This window comes from Neolamprologus multifasciatus, chromosome 18 (assembly GCF_963576455.1).
Source record: "Neolamprologus multifasciatus chromosome 18, fNeoMul1.2, whole genome shotgun sequence".
Classification (NCBI taxonomy): Eukaryota; Metazoa; Chordata; class Actinopteri; order Cichliformes; family Cichlidae; genus Neolamprologus; species Neolamprologus multifasciatus.
The window spans coordinates 36,129,512-36,144,888 of NC_140456.1; the positions used below are offsets into that span (position 1 = coordinate 36,129,512).

At 45.4% G+C, this 15,377-nt stretch overlaps 2 protein-coding genes across 3 annotated transcripts in view; both read right to left on the reverse strand.

Annotated features, from left to right (window-relative positions):
- Window positions 1-15,377, reverse strand: part of LOC146498569 (uncharacterized) — a 242,972-nt gene that overhangs the window by 110,434 nt on the left and 117,161 nt on the right. The gene's annotated exons all lie outside the window — the stretch shown is intronic.
- The window catches only part of LOC146498574 (phospholipid phosphatase-related protein type 4-like), a 61,039-nt gene that overhangs the window by 20,042 nt on the left and 25,620 nt on the right, over window positions 1-15,377 (reverse strand). For both annotated transcript variants that reach the window (XM_085140016.1, XM_085140017.1), the window contains exons 3-6: window positions 10,983-11,112; window positions 2,811-3,006; window positions 2,041-2,098; window positions 1,701-1,874 (exon numbers count right to left, since the gene is read on the reverse strand). In XM_085140016.1, the coding sequence (XP_084996142.1) occupies window positions 1,701-1,874; window positions 2,041-2,098; window positions 2,811-3,006; window positions 10,983-11,112 (558 nt within the window). The remainder of the gene's footprint in view (window positions 1-1,700; window positions 1,875-2,040; window positions 2,099-2,810; window positions 3,007-10,982; window positions 11,113-15,377) is intronic.

The following is a 15,377-nucleotide window of genomic DNA, read 5'->3' on the forward strand; positions in this document are numbered from 1 at the left end:
TACCTATGTTGGACAAGTGTCATCCAGACTTGGTACTGTAGCAGGTTTTTTGGCAGCTGCTCTGAAGATGTAGCAGGACATGCTATTTGCAGGCCAGGCCACAATAGACAGCGACAGACTGCTCCCAATGCAACTCAATCAGTTATAAGCAATAAAGCAACATGCTGCCAGTCTATCCCGTTTGGTGTTTGATCAGATTCCCAGTTGATTTACTCCCTGTGTCCATGTATTATATCATTAATCCTGGTTTTTCCATAAAGACAATACTCGCTCTTGCTCCACACTGGCCAACTGACCGCCAGTGGTCACAGACCTGGTTCTTGTCATTGAAGCAACCATTTCAAAGGCAATGATATCGCAGGTTCACTGTGCATGGTTGTAATGATTTTGGCCATGCCACAGCCCCCACCCACTGTTTTCCCCAGTGAGAGAATAGCAGATTAACAAAAGCTAAAGATGCTAGTTGTGGACATGTGAACAGTAGAAGTTCACAACTGTTTCAGAAGCTGTCCTTTGCACATATATGGTACAGGAAGAGCTTGTATGGGAGGGGGTTTCACAATAAAAGCTAGCAGGTTGTGTTTTTGGCACTTTGGTCATGTGTCTACTTGATCAGTTATTTCTACTCATCCCATTAACTGTTGAAGTATGTAGCTATGCAATGCATTCTGGAAACTTCTCCGTCCCTGTGCTTCTGTTTTATAATTTGGTGGTGTGAATGATTTATACCTGTAACTGCTGACAAGAGAAAAAATAAATAAAAACCGCCAGTCAGGTCTGCTTTTATTTAAGAGCAGAATATGACTTTGCGTTATAATCAGTGCCAATTTCCTTTCTCAGTACATCACACATCTCTCCACACCGACCTCTTATCACAGCAACGACAGAGCGCAGCCAACGCTGTGACAGACAGCTGTACATGTTGTTGAAAACATTCTGCTAGAGTGGAACACCTGGAATAAAAAAGTATTTGTGTGCTATCAACTCATCCTCACCCTTTCCTGCTAACCAGAAGCAGTGCAGCAGCCAAACAACAGGATGCTTCAGCCTCAATGAGTTTTTTCTGATCTAAATATTTCTAAAACAGCCCGGAGGAGTCTGCAGCAAGCCTACAAAGAGAAGATCCAAGTAAAAAATAAAAAGTTAATCGCAGAGATGCTATTCCAGTGAAACACTGAACCTCTGCAAACCAAATACATTTACTTTAAATGGAGAATCTGAATCATCTGATGGTGGACAGTTGTTCTGCAGCAAAACCTCAAAGATTCTTCCTGCACAAAAGTGTAGGCAGTGTTTGTGTGTGTGTGTCTGGGTGTTTGTGGGCTGCAGGGTGATGTGTGTGGGTGCAAGTATCCAACAGTTTCTGCACTACAGTTGAGCAGAAAGATTTCTTTTCAGCCCCTGAAGCTGTTTGGAGCCACATGTCCTAAAGCAGCTCAAAACGCTCTTCATCAACCACAAAACTAAAAATTTAGAAAGAAAAACAATCTGACTCTGTGTGGTTATATCGCTGTAACTTGGCACTGCCTAATTAAGCTCACAAGCAAAATGTTATTTTTTCACTCAGGTAAACTAATGTTTTTATTTTGCCCTCTGAAGCTGGTGTGAGACGACTACAGTAGCACATAGTGTAATGTGATGTTATTCTTTCAAATATTGCTTTCATGTTTCATCGTGATGAATGTAACTGTAACTTTTACCAGGTAAACAGCAATGGCAGCTCCCAGCACCCACCCACAGTATACATCAACAGGGTGGTTTCTAAACTGGATGATCCTGGTTAACCCAGCCAGGATGGCCAGCATGACGAAGGAGAACACTAGGAGAGGCTTCAGCAGCTTGGCTGAGTCAGTCAACACCGTGTTGAAGTACATCTGAAACACACAAACTCACGTTAGCAAATGTTTGTTCAACAGGCCTCATTCAAACCTGCTATTAATGAGTAACATGTGTGACTGCAACAAGCCATAACTGTTAGAACAGGACTGTGGTCACACCGAAGTGTTGTTCTTCATACGTGTAAATGCAGTAAGCACTTACTGAGATGTAGACAGCAGCAAAGGCAGCCAGAGTAGCATGCTGGGAGGGGAAAGATTTCCTATAAAGCAGAGCGGCAGAGTGTTCTCGATGTTAATTATCATGTTCAGACAGCTGAGAACAAAGCTGAATATTCAACAGAAAAATGACTTTCAAAGAAACTTGGATGTGTGATGTGTGCGTGCTGACAAACCTGCCCGAGCAGGTGTTCAATAAGGAGGAAGGATAACCAGAAGGGCAACGGCTCAACCTGGTTTTTAATATCTGCTCTAGGAAAATGCAGCTTCTTAGCTAAAGCTTGATCTGTTGTCCTTAATATATCAAGTGTGACCCAGTATTGTTCAGTAAAATAAATGGGTCACACTGAGTAGGTCTGTTTAATCCGTTTACAGATTTGCATAAAGGTTGCCTTTAATAATTATATTTTCATAGCAGAAAGAACATTTTAATAATCTGAAGGAAATGGTGTTTGGAAAAAGATGCTCGAGATGACTGCAATGTCTTCAACATATAAACTTCAGTGACGTTGGTCAGCAGTTTGGCGTGTACAGACACAGACTGTTACGCTCAACGTAAAACAGCGGAAGCGCCCACAGAGTTTGGATTGTGGCTTTTGTTCAGTGCTTTATGACAACATTTCTTTCATTCTACAGCTTCTGCTGTCCAATGTGTGTGCACTTTACAACTTGAGGCAGTACTAGTGTTTTGTGCAAAAACACACCCACATGCATCCACTCTCACACTCTCCCACACACAGTAAATCAAAGCCTCACCTGCCAGCATTGATGAGCCCTATGTCCTGTCCAGAGCAGATATCCTCTAGGATAAACGCTTCATCACAGGTGGACATGTTAAGGTGGGTCAGGTTAGGTTTGCATACATCCAGCCAATAGGGAGTATGCTGGCCAGTGGATAGCTGAAGAATGTCTGTTATCAGTGCTGTCACACACAGGCCAAAGATATGGACACCTGTAAAAAGAAAAGCTTTTACAACAGAGAACACTATACGCATTCATATAATACACCAACATATAATAGTCATATTACATAACATCGTTATTCAGTGGCGCCTATTAAGTGTTTATCTGCTCCAGACATGACAAGAGAAATTCTGTCCTCGTTCACAAACTTTATTTACGTGTTGATCAAAAATGTGCACGTACATGGATCAGAAAACTGTAGTCTGCAAGCACTTATCTGTAGGGATGGGTGCCGGTATCCGGGGCACCAGTTCTGACATAAACGGTAGTAACCAGACCGAAAGCAGCGCACATTTCGGTGCTTTTTTTCCTGAGCTGTGATACACTTTGGATTCTAGCCAATCACTTTACCTTTCCAAGGATAGTAGGCGGGCCCAGGTACGTTCTTTTAGAGCAGAGCTACAGATTAAAGGCGAAGGCGAAGTGGTCAAAAGTCTGGCTGTACTTCACAGTAAAAGATGCAAACTTAGCAGCCTGCAACAAGTGCTTTAAGCTGATACTGTGCAAAGGAGGTACAGTGACTTGCAAAAGTATTCGGCCCCCTTGAACTTTCCCACATTTTGTCACATTACAGCCACAAACATGAATCAATGTTATTGGAATTCCATGTGAAAGACCAACACAAAATGGTGAACACGTGAGAAGTGGAACGAAAATCATACATGATTCCAAACATTTTAAATAAATAACTGCAAAGTGGGGTGTGCGTAATTATTCAGCCCCCTGAGTCAATACTTTGTAGAACCAGCTTTTGCTGCAGTTCCAGCTGCCAGTCTTTTAGGGTCTGTCTCTACCAGCTTTGCACATCTACAGACTGAAATCTTTGCACATTCTTCTTTGAAACAGCTCCAGCTCAGTCAGATTAGATGGACAGCGTTTGTGAACAGCAGTTTTCAGATCTTGCCACAGAGTCTGGATTGGATTCAGATCTGGACTTTGACTCGGCCGTTCTAACACATGGATATGTTTTGTTTTAAACCATCCCATTGTTGCCCTGGCTTTATGTTTAGGGTCGTAGTCCTGCTGGAAGCTGAACCTCCGCCCCAGTCTCAAGTCTTCTGCAGACTCCAAGAGGTTTTCTTCCAAGATTGCCCTGTATTTGGCTCCATCCATCTTCCCATCAACTCTGACCAGCTTCCTGTCCCTGCTGAAGAGAAGCCCCCCCAGAGCATGATGCTGCCACCACCATATCTGACAGTGGGGATGGTGTGTTCAGAGTGATGTACAGTGTTAGTTTTCCACACAGAGCGTTTTGCATTTTGGTCTCGTCTGACCAGAGCAGCTTCTTCCACATGTTTGCTGTGTCCCCCACATGTTTGCTGTGTCCCCCACATGTTTGCTGTGTCCCCCACATGGCTTGTGGCAAACTGCAAACGGGACTTCTTATGGTTTTCTGTTAACAATGGCTTTCTTCTTGCCACTCTTCCATAAAGGCCAACTTTGTGCAGTGCACGACTAATAGTTGTCCTATGGACAGATTCCCCCACCTGAGCTGTAGATCTCTGCAGCTCGTCCAGAGTCACCATGGGCCTCTTGGCTGCATTTCTGATCAGCGCTCTCCTTGTTCGGCCTGTGAGTTTAGGTGGACGGCCTTGTCTTGGTAGGTTTACAGTTGTGCCATACTCCTTCCATTTCTGAATGATGGCTTGAACAGTGCTCCGTGGGATGTTCAAGGCTTGGCAAATCGTTTTGTAGCCTAAGCCTGCTTTAAATTTCTCAGTAACTTTATCCCTGACCTTTTCTGGTGTGTTCTTTGGACTTCATGGTGTTGTTGCTCCCAATATTCTCTTAGACAACCTCTGAGGCCGTCACAGAGCAGCTGTATTTGTACTGACATTAGATTACACACAGGTGCTCTCTATTTAGTCATTAGCACTCATCAGGCAACGTCTATGTGCAACTGACTGCACTCAGACCAAAGGGGGCTGAATAATTACGCACACCCCACTTTGCAGTTATTTATTTGTAAAAAATGTTTGAAATCATGTATGATTTTCATTCCACTTCTCACGTGTGCACCACTTTGTGTTGGTCTTTCACGTGGAATTCCAATGAAATTGATTCATGTTTGTGGCTGTAATGTGACAAAGTGTGGGAAAGTTCAAGGGGGCCGAATACTTTTGCAAGCCACTGTAAAACCTCGAATCTGATGAAACACCTGGCGACGCATAGCGTTTTTTAAAAAGCCAAGAAATGCACCGTATTTGATAGCTTGCTGCGAGACCTCACACCGTGCACATCTACTGCAGGTGTGGTGCCTGTTATCGGACCCGGAGTTAGCAACATCCCCCAAAAACCCGAAGAGGAGAGTCCTGGCCCCTAGCCCTGCCAGTGTAGCAGAAATGATGAGGATGATGATGCAACAGCAGCCGTTCTTCTCTGCGTGAGTAGCTTAATGTTGTTCGTGTGCAATTTACGTTGAGTAGGCTAACCACGTTATTACATTAATGCATGTAAGGTGAACTAGCAAACACCGTCGTAGTTACATGCGGCTGTCTTCTTGTTTGATAGAGTGATACCATATACAGTGGAACCCCGACTTACAAAATTAATTTGTTCCAGAGGGTCTTTCGCAAGTCAAAATTTTCGTAAGTAGAAGCACCTTTTTCCATCGCCTTTTGAGTGAGGCGATGCTGGCTGAAGACAAAGATCTTGGTGGAGGAGAAGGTGGAGGAGGTTGAAGAAAGCATGCGTATGCATGCATACATACCTACGTGTACATGTACATAACATTATGGAATTTAATTTAATTTTTTAAAATTTTCTATTTTATCTATTTTGTTATACAGGTATTTTGCCGTACCACGGGCAGAAATATTGCCGTTAAGTGCCTTCGTAACTTGAATTTTTCATTAAATGGGGTCTTCGTAAGCCGGGGTTCCACTGTATGCCCTATAGCTGCAAAAAAGGCTAACATTGTTATCTTTTTACAAAAAAAAAAACAGCTAAACATGAGAGGTTTTAGGACAAAGTTTGTGTTTTCCATTGTTTAAGCACCGGTTCCAACCAAAGGAGGTATGTTGTATCAACAGAAAAGGCTAACTTGGTTATCATTTTGCAGAAAAAAAGAGACTTCTAAAAATAAAAACATAAGAGGAAGAAGTTTGTGTTCTCCATTCTATAAGCACCGGTTCGAGCACCGGTTCGAGCACCGGTTCAAGCACCGTTGGCACCGGTATCGGATAAAACCTAAACGATACCCATCCCTACTTATCTGCAGCCAACTTCACAAAAGAGACGAACCTAACTTAGCTCCTACACAAAGTCTGATTAGTTGAAAAATGACAAACAAAAGCTGTCATTTAGACTCGGCACTCCCTGATTTGTTCTCCTCAAGGTCCTTCCACATGGCAACGGTCATTGACCTCCAGTCAGGGATCCTGTCCTGTGTGAGAAAACTCCTCCCTTCCTTAGTTGTTACCAGGGATGTTTTATTTTCATGCTGACATCAGCTTTAACTGGCACAATACAGTCCATGATTCTTGTTACATAGAACATTATGTTATCACAGCCAAGGCCAAGGAAGCTTTTCTAATCTAATTACACGTATAAAAAAAAAAAACAACAAAAAAAAAACACCCAGCACGCCCCTGCGGGCAGTTTATCCTTCAAGCTCGGGTCCTCTACAGAGGCCTGGGAGCTTGAGGGTCCTGCGCAGTATCTTAGCTGTTCCTAGGACTGTGCTCTTCTGGACAGAGATCTCCGATGTTGTTCCCGGGATCTGCTGGAGCCACTCGCCTAGCTTGGGAGTCACCGCACCTAGTGCTCCGATTACCACGGGGACCACCGTCACCGTCACCTTCACCCTCCACATCCTCTCGAGCTCTTCTCTGAGCCCTTGGTATTTCTCCAGCTTCTCGTGTTCCTTCTTCCTGATGTTGCTGTCATTCGGGACCGCTACATCGATCACTACGACCGTCTTCTTCTGTTTGTCTACCACCACTATGTCCGGTTGGTTAGCCACCACCATTTTGTCCGTCTGTATCTGGAAGTCCCACAGGATCTTAGCTCGGTCATTCTCCACCACCCTTGGGGGCCTCTCCCATTTTGACCTCGGGACTTCCAGGTTATACTCGGCACAGATGTTCCTGTACACTATGCCGGCCACTTGGTTATGGCGTTCCATGTATGCCTTGCCTGCTAGCATCTTGCACCCTGCTGTTATGTGCTGGATTGTCTCAGGGGCATCTTTACACAGCTTGCACCTGGGGTCTTGCCTGGTGTGATAGACCCCAGCCTCTATGGATCTTGTACTCAGAGCTTGTTCCTGTGCTGCCATGATTAGTGCCTCTGTGCTGTCTTTCAGTCCAGCTTTGTCCAGCCACTGGTAGGATTTCTGGATATCAGCCACCTCCGCTATCTGCCGGTGGTACATACCGTGCAGGGGCCTGTCCTTCCATGATGGTTCCTCGTCTCCCTCCTGTTTCTTGGGTTTCTGCTGCCTGAGGTATTCACTGAGCACGCTGTCAGTTGGGGCCATCTTCCTGATGTATTCTTGGATGTTCGTTGTCTCATCGTGGATTGTGGTGCTGACACTCACCAGTCCCCGCCCCCCTTCCTTCCGCTTAGGCCTCAGGATGCTGGACTTGGGGTGAAACCCTCCATGCATGGTAAGGAGCTTTCTTGTCTTTATGTCAGTGGCTTCTATCTCCTCCTTTGGCCAACTTATTATACCAGCTGGGTACCTGATCACCGGCAAGCCATAGGTGTTGATAGCCCGGATCTTGTTCTTACCGTTCAGCTGACTCCTCGGGACTTGCCTGACCCTCTGCAGGTACTTGGTGGTTGCAGCTTTCCTAGCAGCCTCTTCATGGTTCCCATTTGCCTGCGGGATCCCCAGGTACTTTTAACTGTCCTCTATGTCTGCAATGTTGCCTTCTGGTAGCTCGATCCCCTCAGTTCTGACTACCTTCCCTCTCTTTGTTATCATCCGACTACACTTCTCCAGCCCGAACGACATCCCGATGTCATTGCTGTATATCCTGGTGGTGTGGATCAGTGAATCGATGTCTCGTTCACTCTTGGCATACAGGTTGATGTCATCCATGTACAGGAGGTGGCTGACAACTGCTCCGTTCTGTAGTCGGTATCCGTAGCCAGTCTTGTCAATGATCTCACTGAGGGGGTTCAGGCCTATGCAGAACAGCAGTGGGGACAGAGCATCTCCTTGGTAGATCCCGCACTTGATGGTGACTTGTGCTATGGGCTTGGAGTTGGCCTCTACTGTTGTACGCCACATCCCCATTGAGTTCCTGATGAAGGCTCTTAGGGTCCTGTTGATCTTGTACAATTATAGGCATTCCAGTATCTAGCTGTGGGGCATTGTAATCAATCCAGGCAGTGCACAGGTTGGTCAGCCTGTTCTTGCAGTCTCGGCTGACTGTTCTGTCTACCAGTAGCTGGTGTTTTGCGCCTCTGGTATTCTTGCCCATCCCTTTCTGTGCACCGCTCATGTATTGACCCATGTGCTTGTTCATCTTAGCCGATATGATGCCTGACAGGAGCTTCCATGTAGTACTGAGGCAGGTTATTGGTCAGTAGTTGGATGGGACCGGTCCCTTCTTGGGGTCCTTGGGGATCAGGACCGTCCGACCTTCGGTTAGCCATTCTGGGTGTCTCTCGTCAACTAGCAGCTGGTTCATTTGTGCTGCCAGACGCTCGTGGAGTGCAGTTAGCTTCTTCAGCCAGTAGGCGTGAACCATGTCGGGGCCTGGTGCTGTCCAACTCTTCATACTAGAGACCCTTGCTTGGATGTCTGCCACCGTGATGGTAACTGGACCCTGTTCAGGGAGGCTGTTCAGATCCACTAGCCACTGAGCATTGCCTTGCGTCCTTCTCCCATATGCTCTTCCAGCATATATATATATATATATATATATATATATATATATATATATATATATATATATATATATATATATATATATATATATTCGAAAAAAAGGGACTGCTCTCACAGCTAGTGTTTGACGAGGTACAACATAAATGCTACGGCAAGGGGGAGCCAGGGCGCCAGGTCAGGGGGGAGATACCATCACCCCCACCCGAGATTGGGTACCAAGCCCCAAGTGCGATAGGAGAAGGATCGTTGAGTGCGAGAGGAACTGACCTCCCCTCCCCTCCCTGAGCCTGGTTCTGCCAGAGGTTTCTTCCTGTTAAAAGGGAGTTTTTCCTTCCCACTGTCGCCAAAGTGCTTGCTCATAGGGGGTCATATGATTGTTGGGTTTTTCTCTGTATCTATGAAGCGCCTTGAGGCGACTTTTGTTGTGATTTGGCGCTATATAAATAAAATTGAATTGAATTGAATTGACCTGAAAGGTAGGATCATGGCCAAGCTTGAAACCTGGACCCCCATAGCTGGTTACCAAGATTACGTAGCCTCAGAAGGTCTGCTAGACGATGTTAATGCAGCACCACGGACGATACCTACAGCCACGATTACCGAGACTAACAAGCTGATCTACAATACGGCAGCAGTGATCAGTGAGATGCTTGGCTATAAGTTGAACACAACGGGCAGTACCCTCCATGGGGAAGGAGGCTAGAGGCTAAAATCAAGGTAGCACGGAGGGAGATCAGCCAACTATCGGAGTTGCAGAAAGGCACGATGAAGAAGGTGCCTAAGAAGTACAGGAAGCTGTCCATACCTGAGGCCTTGGAAACTGCCAAGCAACTACTCACAGCCTTGGCCAGCCGCTTCAAGAGGTACACCAGACAGATAGAAGGCAGGAGAATAAACCAGCTGTTCTCCACGGAACCAGCAAAGGTGTACTCTCAGTGGCAGGGGAACAAGATGAGAACAGCACCGCCAGGGCTGGAGACGGAACACTACTGGAAGAGCATATGGGAGAAGGACGCAACCCATAACAGCAATGGCTAGTGGATCTGAGGGCAGACCACAGCGACCTCCCTGAACTGGGCCCAGTAACCATCACGGTGGCAGATATCCAAGAAAGGGTCTCCAGTATGAAGAGTTGGACAGCACCAGGCCCTGATATAGTTCATGCCTACTGGCTGAACAAGCTGACTGCACTCCACGAGCGCCTGGCAGCACAAATGAACCAGCTGCTAGTTGACGAGAGACACCTAGAATGGCTAACCGAAGGCCGGACAGTCCTGATCCTCAAGGACCCCCAGAAGGGACCTGGCCCCTCCAACGACCGACCAATAACCTGCCTCAGTACCACGTGGAAGCTCCTGTCAGGCATTATAGCGGCTAAGATGAACAAGCACATGGGTCAACACGAGAAGCTCGAGAAATACCAAGGGCTCAGAGAAGAGCTCGAGAAGATGTGGAGGGTGAAGGTGACGGTGGTCCCAGTGGTAATCGGAACACTAGGTGCAGTGATTCCCAAGCTAGGCGAGTGGCTCCAGCAGATCCCGGGAACAACATCGGAGATCTCTGTCCAGAAGAGCACAGTCCTAGGAACAGCTAAGATACTGCGCAGGACCCTGAAGCTCCCAGGCCTCTGGTAGAGGACCCGAGCTTGAAGGATAAACCGGGGGCAAGCGGGGAAATTTTTTTTGTGTATATATATATATATATATATATATGTACACACATGTGTATATAGATTAGAGAAGCTTCCTTGGCCTTGGCTGTGATAACATAATGTTCTATATATATGCCCCTGAAGTTAATACATCTTTTGGCAACAACACACTGTGGAATGCATACCAACGTCAAATATGTCAATGGCTGATTTCAAATAACCATGCAGTATAAAAATCTAAACTTTTTGGTTAAGGAAGTGTATCCTGCATAAAACTAAGCTAAACGAAAGACTGTGGAGTGGTCTGCTGTGATGACTCCATCGTTATTAAGGAGCAGCTGAGAGAACCTCCTTTCTGTTCCACATAGCAAAGTTAGTGGTTCTTTTTGCAGTTGCTTTTCAATCTATTAGTGTTTCTGTTCTTGTTGGAGCAACTAAATGATACATATAATCAGTGAATGTGTCCTCCTACCTATGAAGCGTACAGCCCTGCGAATGTAGGAGTTGAAATTGCAGCCTGCAGCATTGATGTTGGCCTCAGTCTGACTGGCTGATGACTTCCTGGACAGATAGCAGTACAGGATTGCCTCTCCTATCAGAATCTACACACAAAGAAATCAAAGAGTGTTGGCAAAGCAGATTTTTTTGTGATCTTTTTTTGTGAGTTTCTCTGATGTGCTGAGGGCATTTACATATTATTTACTTACAAGTGAAAAATCTGGAGAATAAATGAAGAAGAACATAAAATTTGGTTAAACCTTAGCCAAACTTGAAAGTGGACTTAGACTTAAAGTGGAACTAAGTTGCACACACAATAACACATTGCTTCTTTGATAAATGAGAACTACATATTAGTAATAACGACTGAGTAGTTTTGCTGACGCCGTCACGTTGGCTGTGTTGGTCGACAAATGCAGGCAAAAAGTAAAACTCAAAACAGCTTTGTTGCTGAACAATCAAAAACAAAACACATAATCAAAAATAATCCTGACAAGACATGTTGCATCTTCAAAAACAAAAATAAAATAACTGAGCCTTACACCGGAGTATCGTTGCAACTTGTTTACTGAACCTTCTTTTCAGTACATGTACAGAACATCAGTGAACAACTGCGTCCTACAGGACACTCTCTTCTTCCACTTTCTTACAACATAAATGTAACACAGAACCAATACTGCCTCTCCTGGCATTACAATTGTAACGACACACTCATTCTGTTTCTTTCAGATGAATAACAGGAACTTAGGATGTAGGTATCTATGAATAATAACTATTATGCATACTCATACATTTATATAACCAACTAATTTCTTGCGATACCACATCTCCTCCCCCCTTAAGTCAACAACTCCCTGGACTTACAAAATAACTGTTTATCTAAAGAATGCTTAACAAGCAGTCAACACGTAATTAAGGTAACCATACAACCATACAACTGTACATATGTTTCCATGTTTCTTTTTCCTTTTTTTTTTACTAACTAGGAAGGTACGTCCTTCCTGTGAGATCAGAGCGCATTGTTGCTCTATTCCTGGAAGATCTCACTCTATCTAACAAAGTCCTTTAAAGTCTCTGGTGGACGTCTCTCTCTCTGAGAACGTCACAACACGGGTGTTACTGAGGAGTCTCCAGGAGCCGGACTCTCCGGAGCATAAGGCAACTCCGTTGTCGGAGGTTGTGGCGATGTGTCCAACTCCGATGGCAAGCAGCACTCAGGCACTGCTTCTTTGTCATGCAATGGCTCCACCTCCCTGTCTGGTGTACTGGGAACAGTGTCAGCCACTCTTGCTCTCACCTGATCCACGTGCCGCTTCACAGTTTGACCTGATCCAATGGTAACAATGTAAGACACTGGACCCGATGCTCTCACAATGGCTGCGGGAATCCACTTCGGGCCATAGGAGTAGTTTCTGATGAAGACCTTGTCTCCTGGTGTGAAACTTCTCAGTCTTTTCTTGGTGTCGTGATTTTCTTTCTGTTTCAATTGTTTGTGCTGCACTTTTGTTTTCACATCAGGCACGAGCAAGTCCAAAACTGATCTGAGTCTCCGTGACATCATCAACTCTGCTGGTGATAAACCAGTAGTGGCATGCGGTGTGATGCGATAACTGAACAGAAATCGGGACAGTCTGGTTCGCAAGGTATCACCTTTGACTTTCTTCATCCCCTCCTTAAAGGTCTGGACCGCCCTCTCAGCCAGCCCATTTGAAGAAGGGTGGAAAGGAGCTGATCTCACATGGTCAATTCCATTCTGCTTCATGAATGACTCAAATTCAGCACTTGTGAAACATGTTCCATTGTCTGAAACTAACATTTTAGGTAGTCCAAACACACTGAAACTCTGGCGCAGTTTCTCTATAGTTACCTGTGATGTAGAGGATTTCACAGGGTAAATGTCCATCCACTTGGAATGAGCATCCACAATGATTAGAAACATCTCCCCGAGGAAAGGCCCTGCATAGTCCACATGGATCAGAGAAATACTTTAAGAATTTATCACAAAGAGCAGGGGAGGCATCCCTATAAGTGGTAGTGCAAGGGTTTATCACAGAGTTAAAAGTATTAAAAAGGGCTCGGGGTTTGTGGCTATTAGTCATAATAATGCTAGACAAAAAGGCAGATTTGGCAGCTTTAACAGACTTTCGATACTTAGATAAACAATTATGGAGGATGTCCAAAGAGACGTGGAGTTTGTCTTTCCTCCATTTTCTTTCAGCACAACGACATTCACGCCTAAGGGCGCGAGTAGCATCATTTAGCCAGGGTTGTGAGGATTTGGCACGTTTAATCCTCAGAGGAGCCACAGAGTTAAGAATGTCAGCGCATGTAGTATAAAAGAGGTTAGCAAGCTCAACGGCTGATAAAACCCCATTACAGTTAGCATCAGAGAGGGGAGAGTCAAGGAAAGCATCAGTGAAGTGGGCGATTGACTGGGAGTTAATCGTGCGTGTTTGCCGCACAGGACCATCACTGTTCAAATCCACATCGCTCGCTACAGTATTAAACAAAACCGGGAAGTGATCAGAAATCCCAGAGTCCTTTAGGTCCGTGATGCAAATATCCAGACCATAAGACCAAATCAAGTATATGACCTTTAGTGTGAGTTGGTTCACTTACCATCAGGGTGAGATTGAGGGTGCTAATAAGAGCGAGGAAATCCTTAGCTAGCAAACTGTCCTCACAGCAAACATGAATGTTGAAGTCACCGACAATTAGTATACGGTCATAACGTAGCACAAGGCTCCCCAGCAGATCAGCAAATTCTGGAAGAAAATCCTTGATAAGTTTCGGGGGGTGATACACCACAGCGCAGAGGATGGAGGGGACGCAGTTCCAATAACTGCACCTCGAAACTGGAGTACAGAACAGGTGGCAGCTGCCGACATCGAAGTTTGTCTTTAAAAACTGAAGCTAGCCCTCCACCTCTTCCAGTGGTCCGGGGTGAGCTAATAAAAGCGTAGTCAGGTGGGAGCAGCTCCGAGAAGGGGAAAAGTTCGCCGGGCGAAGCCAAGTTTCCGTCAGGAATAAGAAATCCAGTCCTGACAATAGAATAGGATCATTTAAAATAAAAGTCTTATTCACCAGTGACCTTGTATTTAGCAAGACCATACGGAGAGTGGTCACACTGTTTCTGGTAGGAGAACGCCGCAGCAGGCGAAGGTTGCCGAGATTCGCACCTCCTCTGGAGGACCGCACCCAGCACCGAGCAGGTGGAAGATCAGCTGGGAGGTCCAGGTAACCATAAGGTCCAACAGGGTGAATCCAGCGATGACAGAGCAGTCTGAAGTTAGCATGGTCTCGGAGGGCAGGAATAGATGACAAGATGTTTATAGAATAGCGATCATTTGTCGCAACATAGGACTTTAAAAAGGCCATGATACGAACACGGATGCCGCCACGTTTACCCCGTCTCCGTGAACGTTTCCTTTGAGAGAAGGTAGATGGTAAGTGGCGGAGGTAATCAGGAAAGTCCTTCGAAAGCGGAGGAGGATTCTCAGATCTCCATTTAAAATCTTGTGTCTGGTAGTCCAATGGCCGGAGATTCAAAAGAGTTTGGCGATCATAGGCAAGTAACGTGGAGACATCAGGGCAGCACATAGAGAGAAGGACGACAGACAACAGCGGAGGAGACGGCTTGCCGTGAACACTGGCGCCATCTTGCCACACTGACTGACTTAACACTTGCTGAAGTGTTTTTTCTGTTGTTTTGAGTTGGTGCAGCTTTCTGTTGTTACGACTGTTTTTCACTTCACTTCAGTCCAATTTAATTTCCTCAAGCCAAGCTCGACCTAGCAAGCTGGGGCCGTCGCCTTCGACCACCACCTGGGGCAGATATTTTTTTCTGCTACTTGTATTTGACGCTGACTCGTGTTGCACCAATCACCTTAACAGGATCCCCTGTATAAGTTTCCAGCTTGATTTTGATGGGCTGCAGGCTGGGGGCTTGCTGTCTTTCCCCGTTTCTCTGAATGTTGCTTCGTTCATGACTGTTAGGCAACATCCAGTGTCTATTTCAAAGTTCACCTTTGTTCCATCAATTTGCATATCCACAGTGTAGGGGTCTACTCTTCTCAAGTGTACCACACTGCCACGCCCTAACTTGAACAGTTTTCTTTTGTGCCCTTGACTGCACTTGACACAGTTCAACATGAGTCATCTTCAGAGCTATCAGTTTTGTTGTTCTCTGCTTTCTCGCCCACATTGTGAGTACTGTAGTGTGAACTCTGCTTTTTTTCTTTCTTTACACATGTCGATCCATACTTTTTCTGGTTCAGTTTAGTCTTGCTTCTACAAGCTCTAGCTATGTGTCCCATTTTACCACAAGCATGACATTTTTCTTGTTTGTACTTAAGTCTGCTGCTGTGTG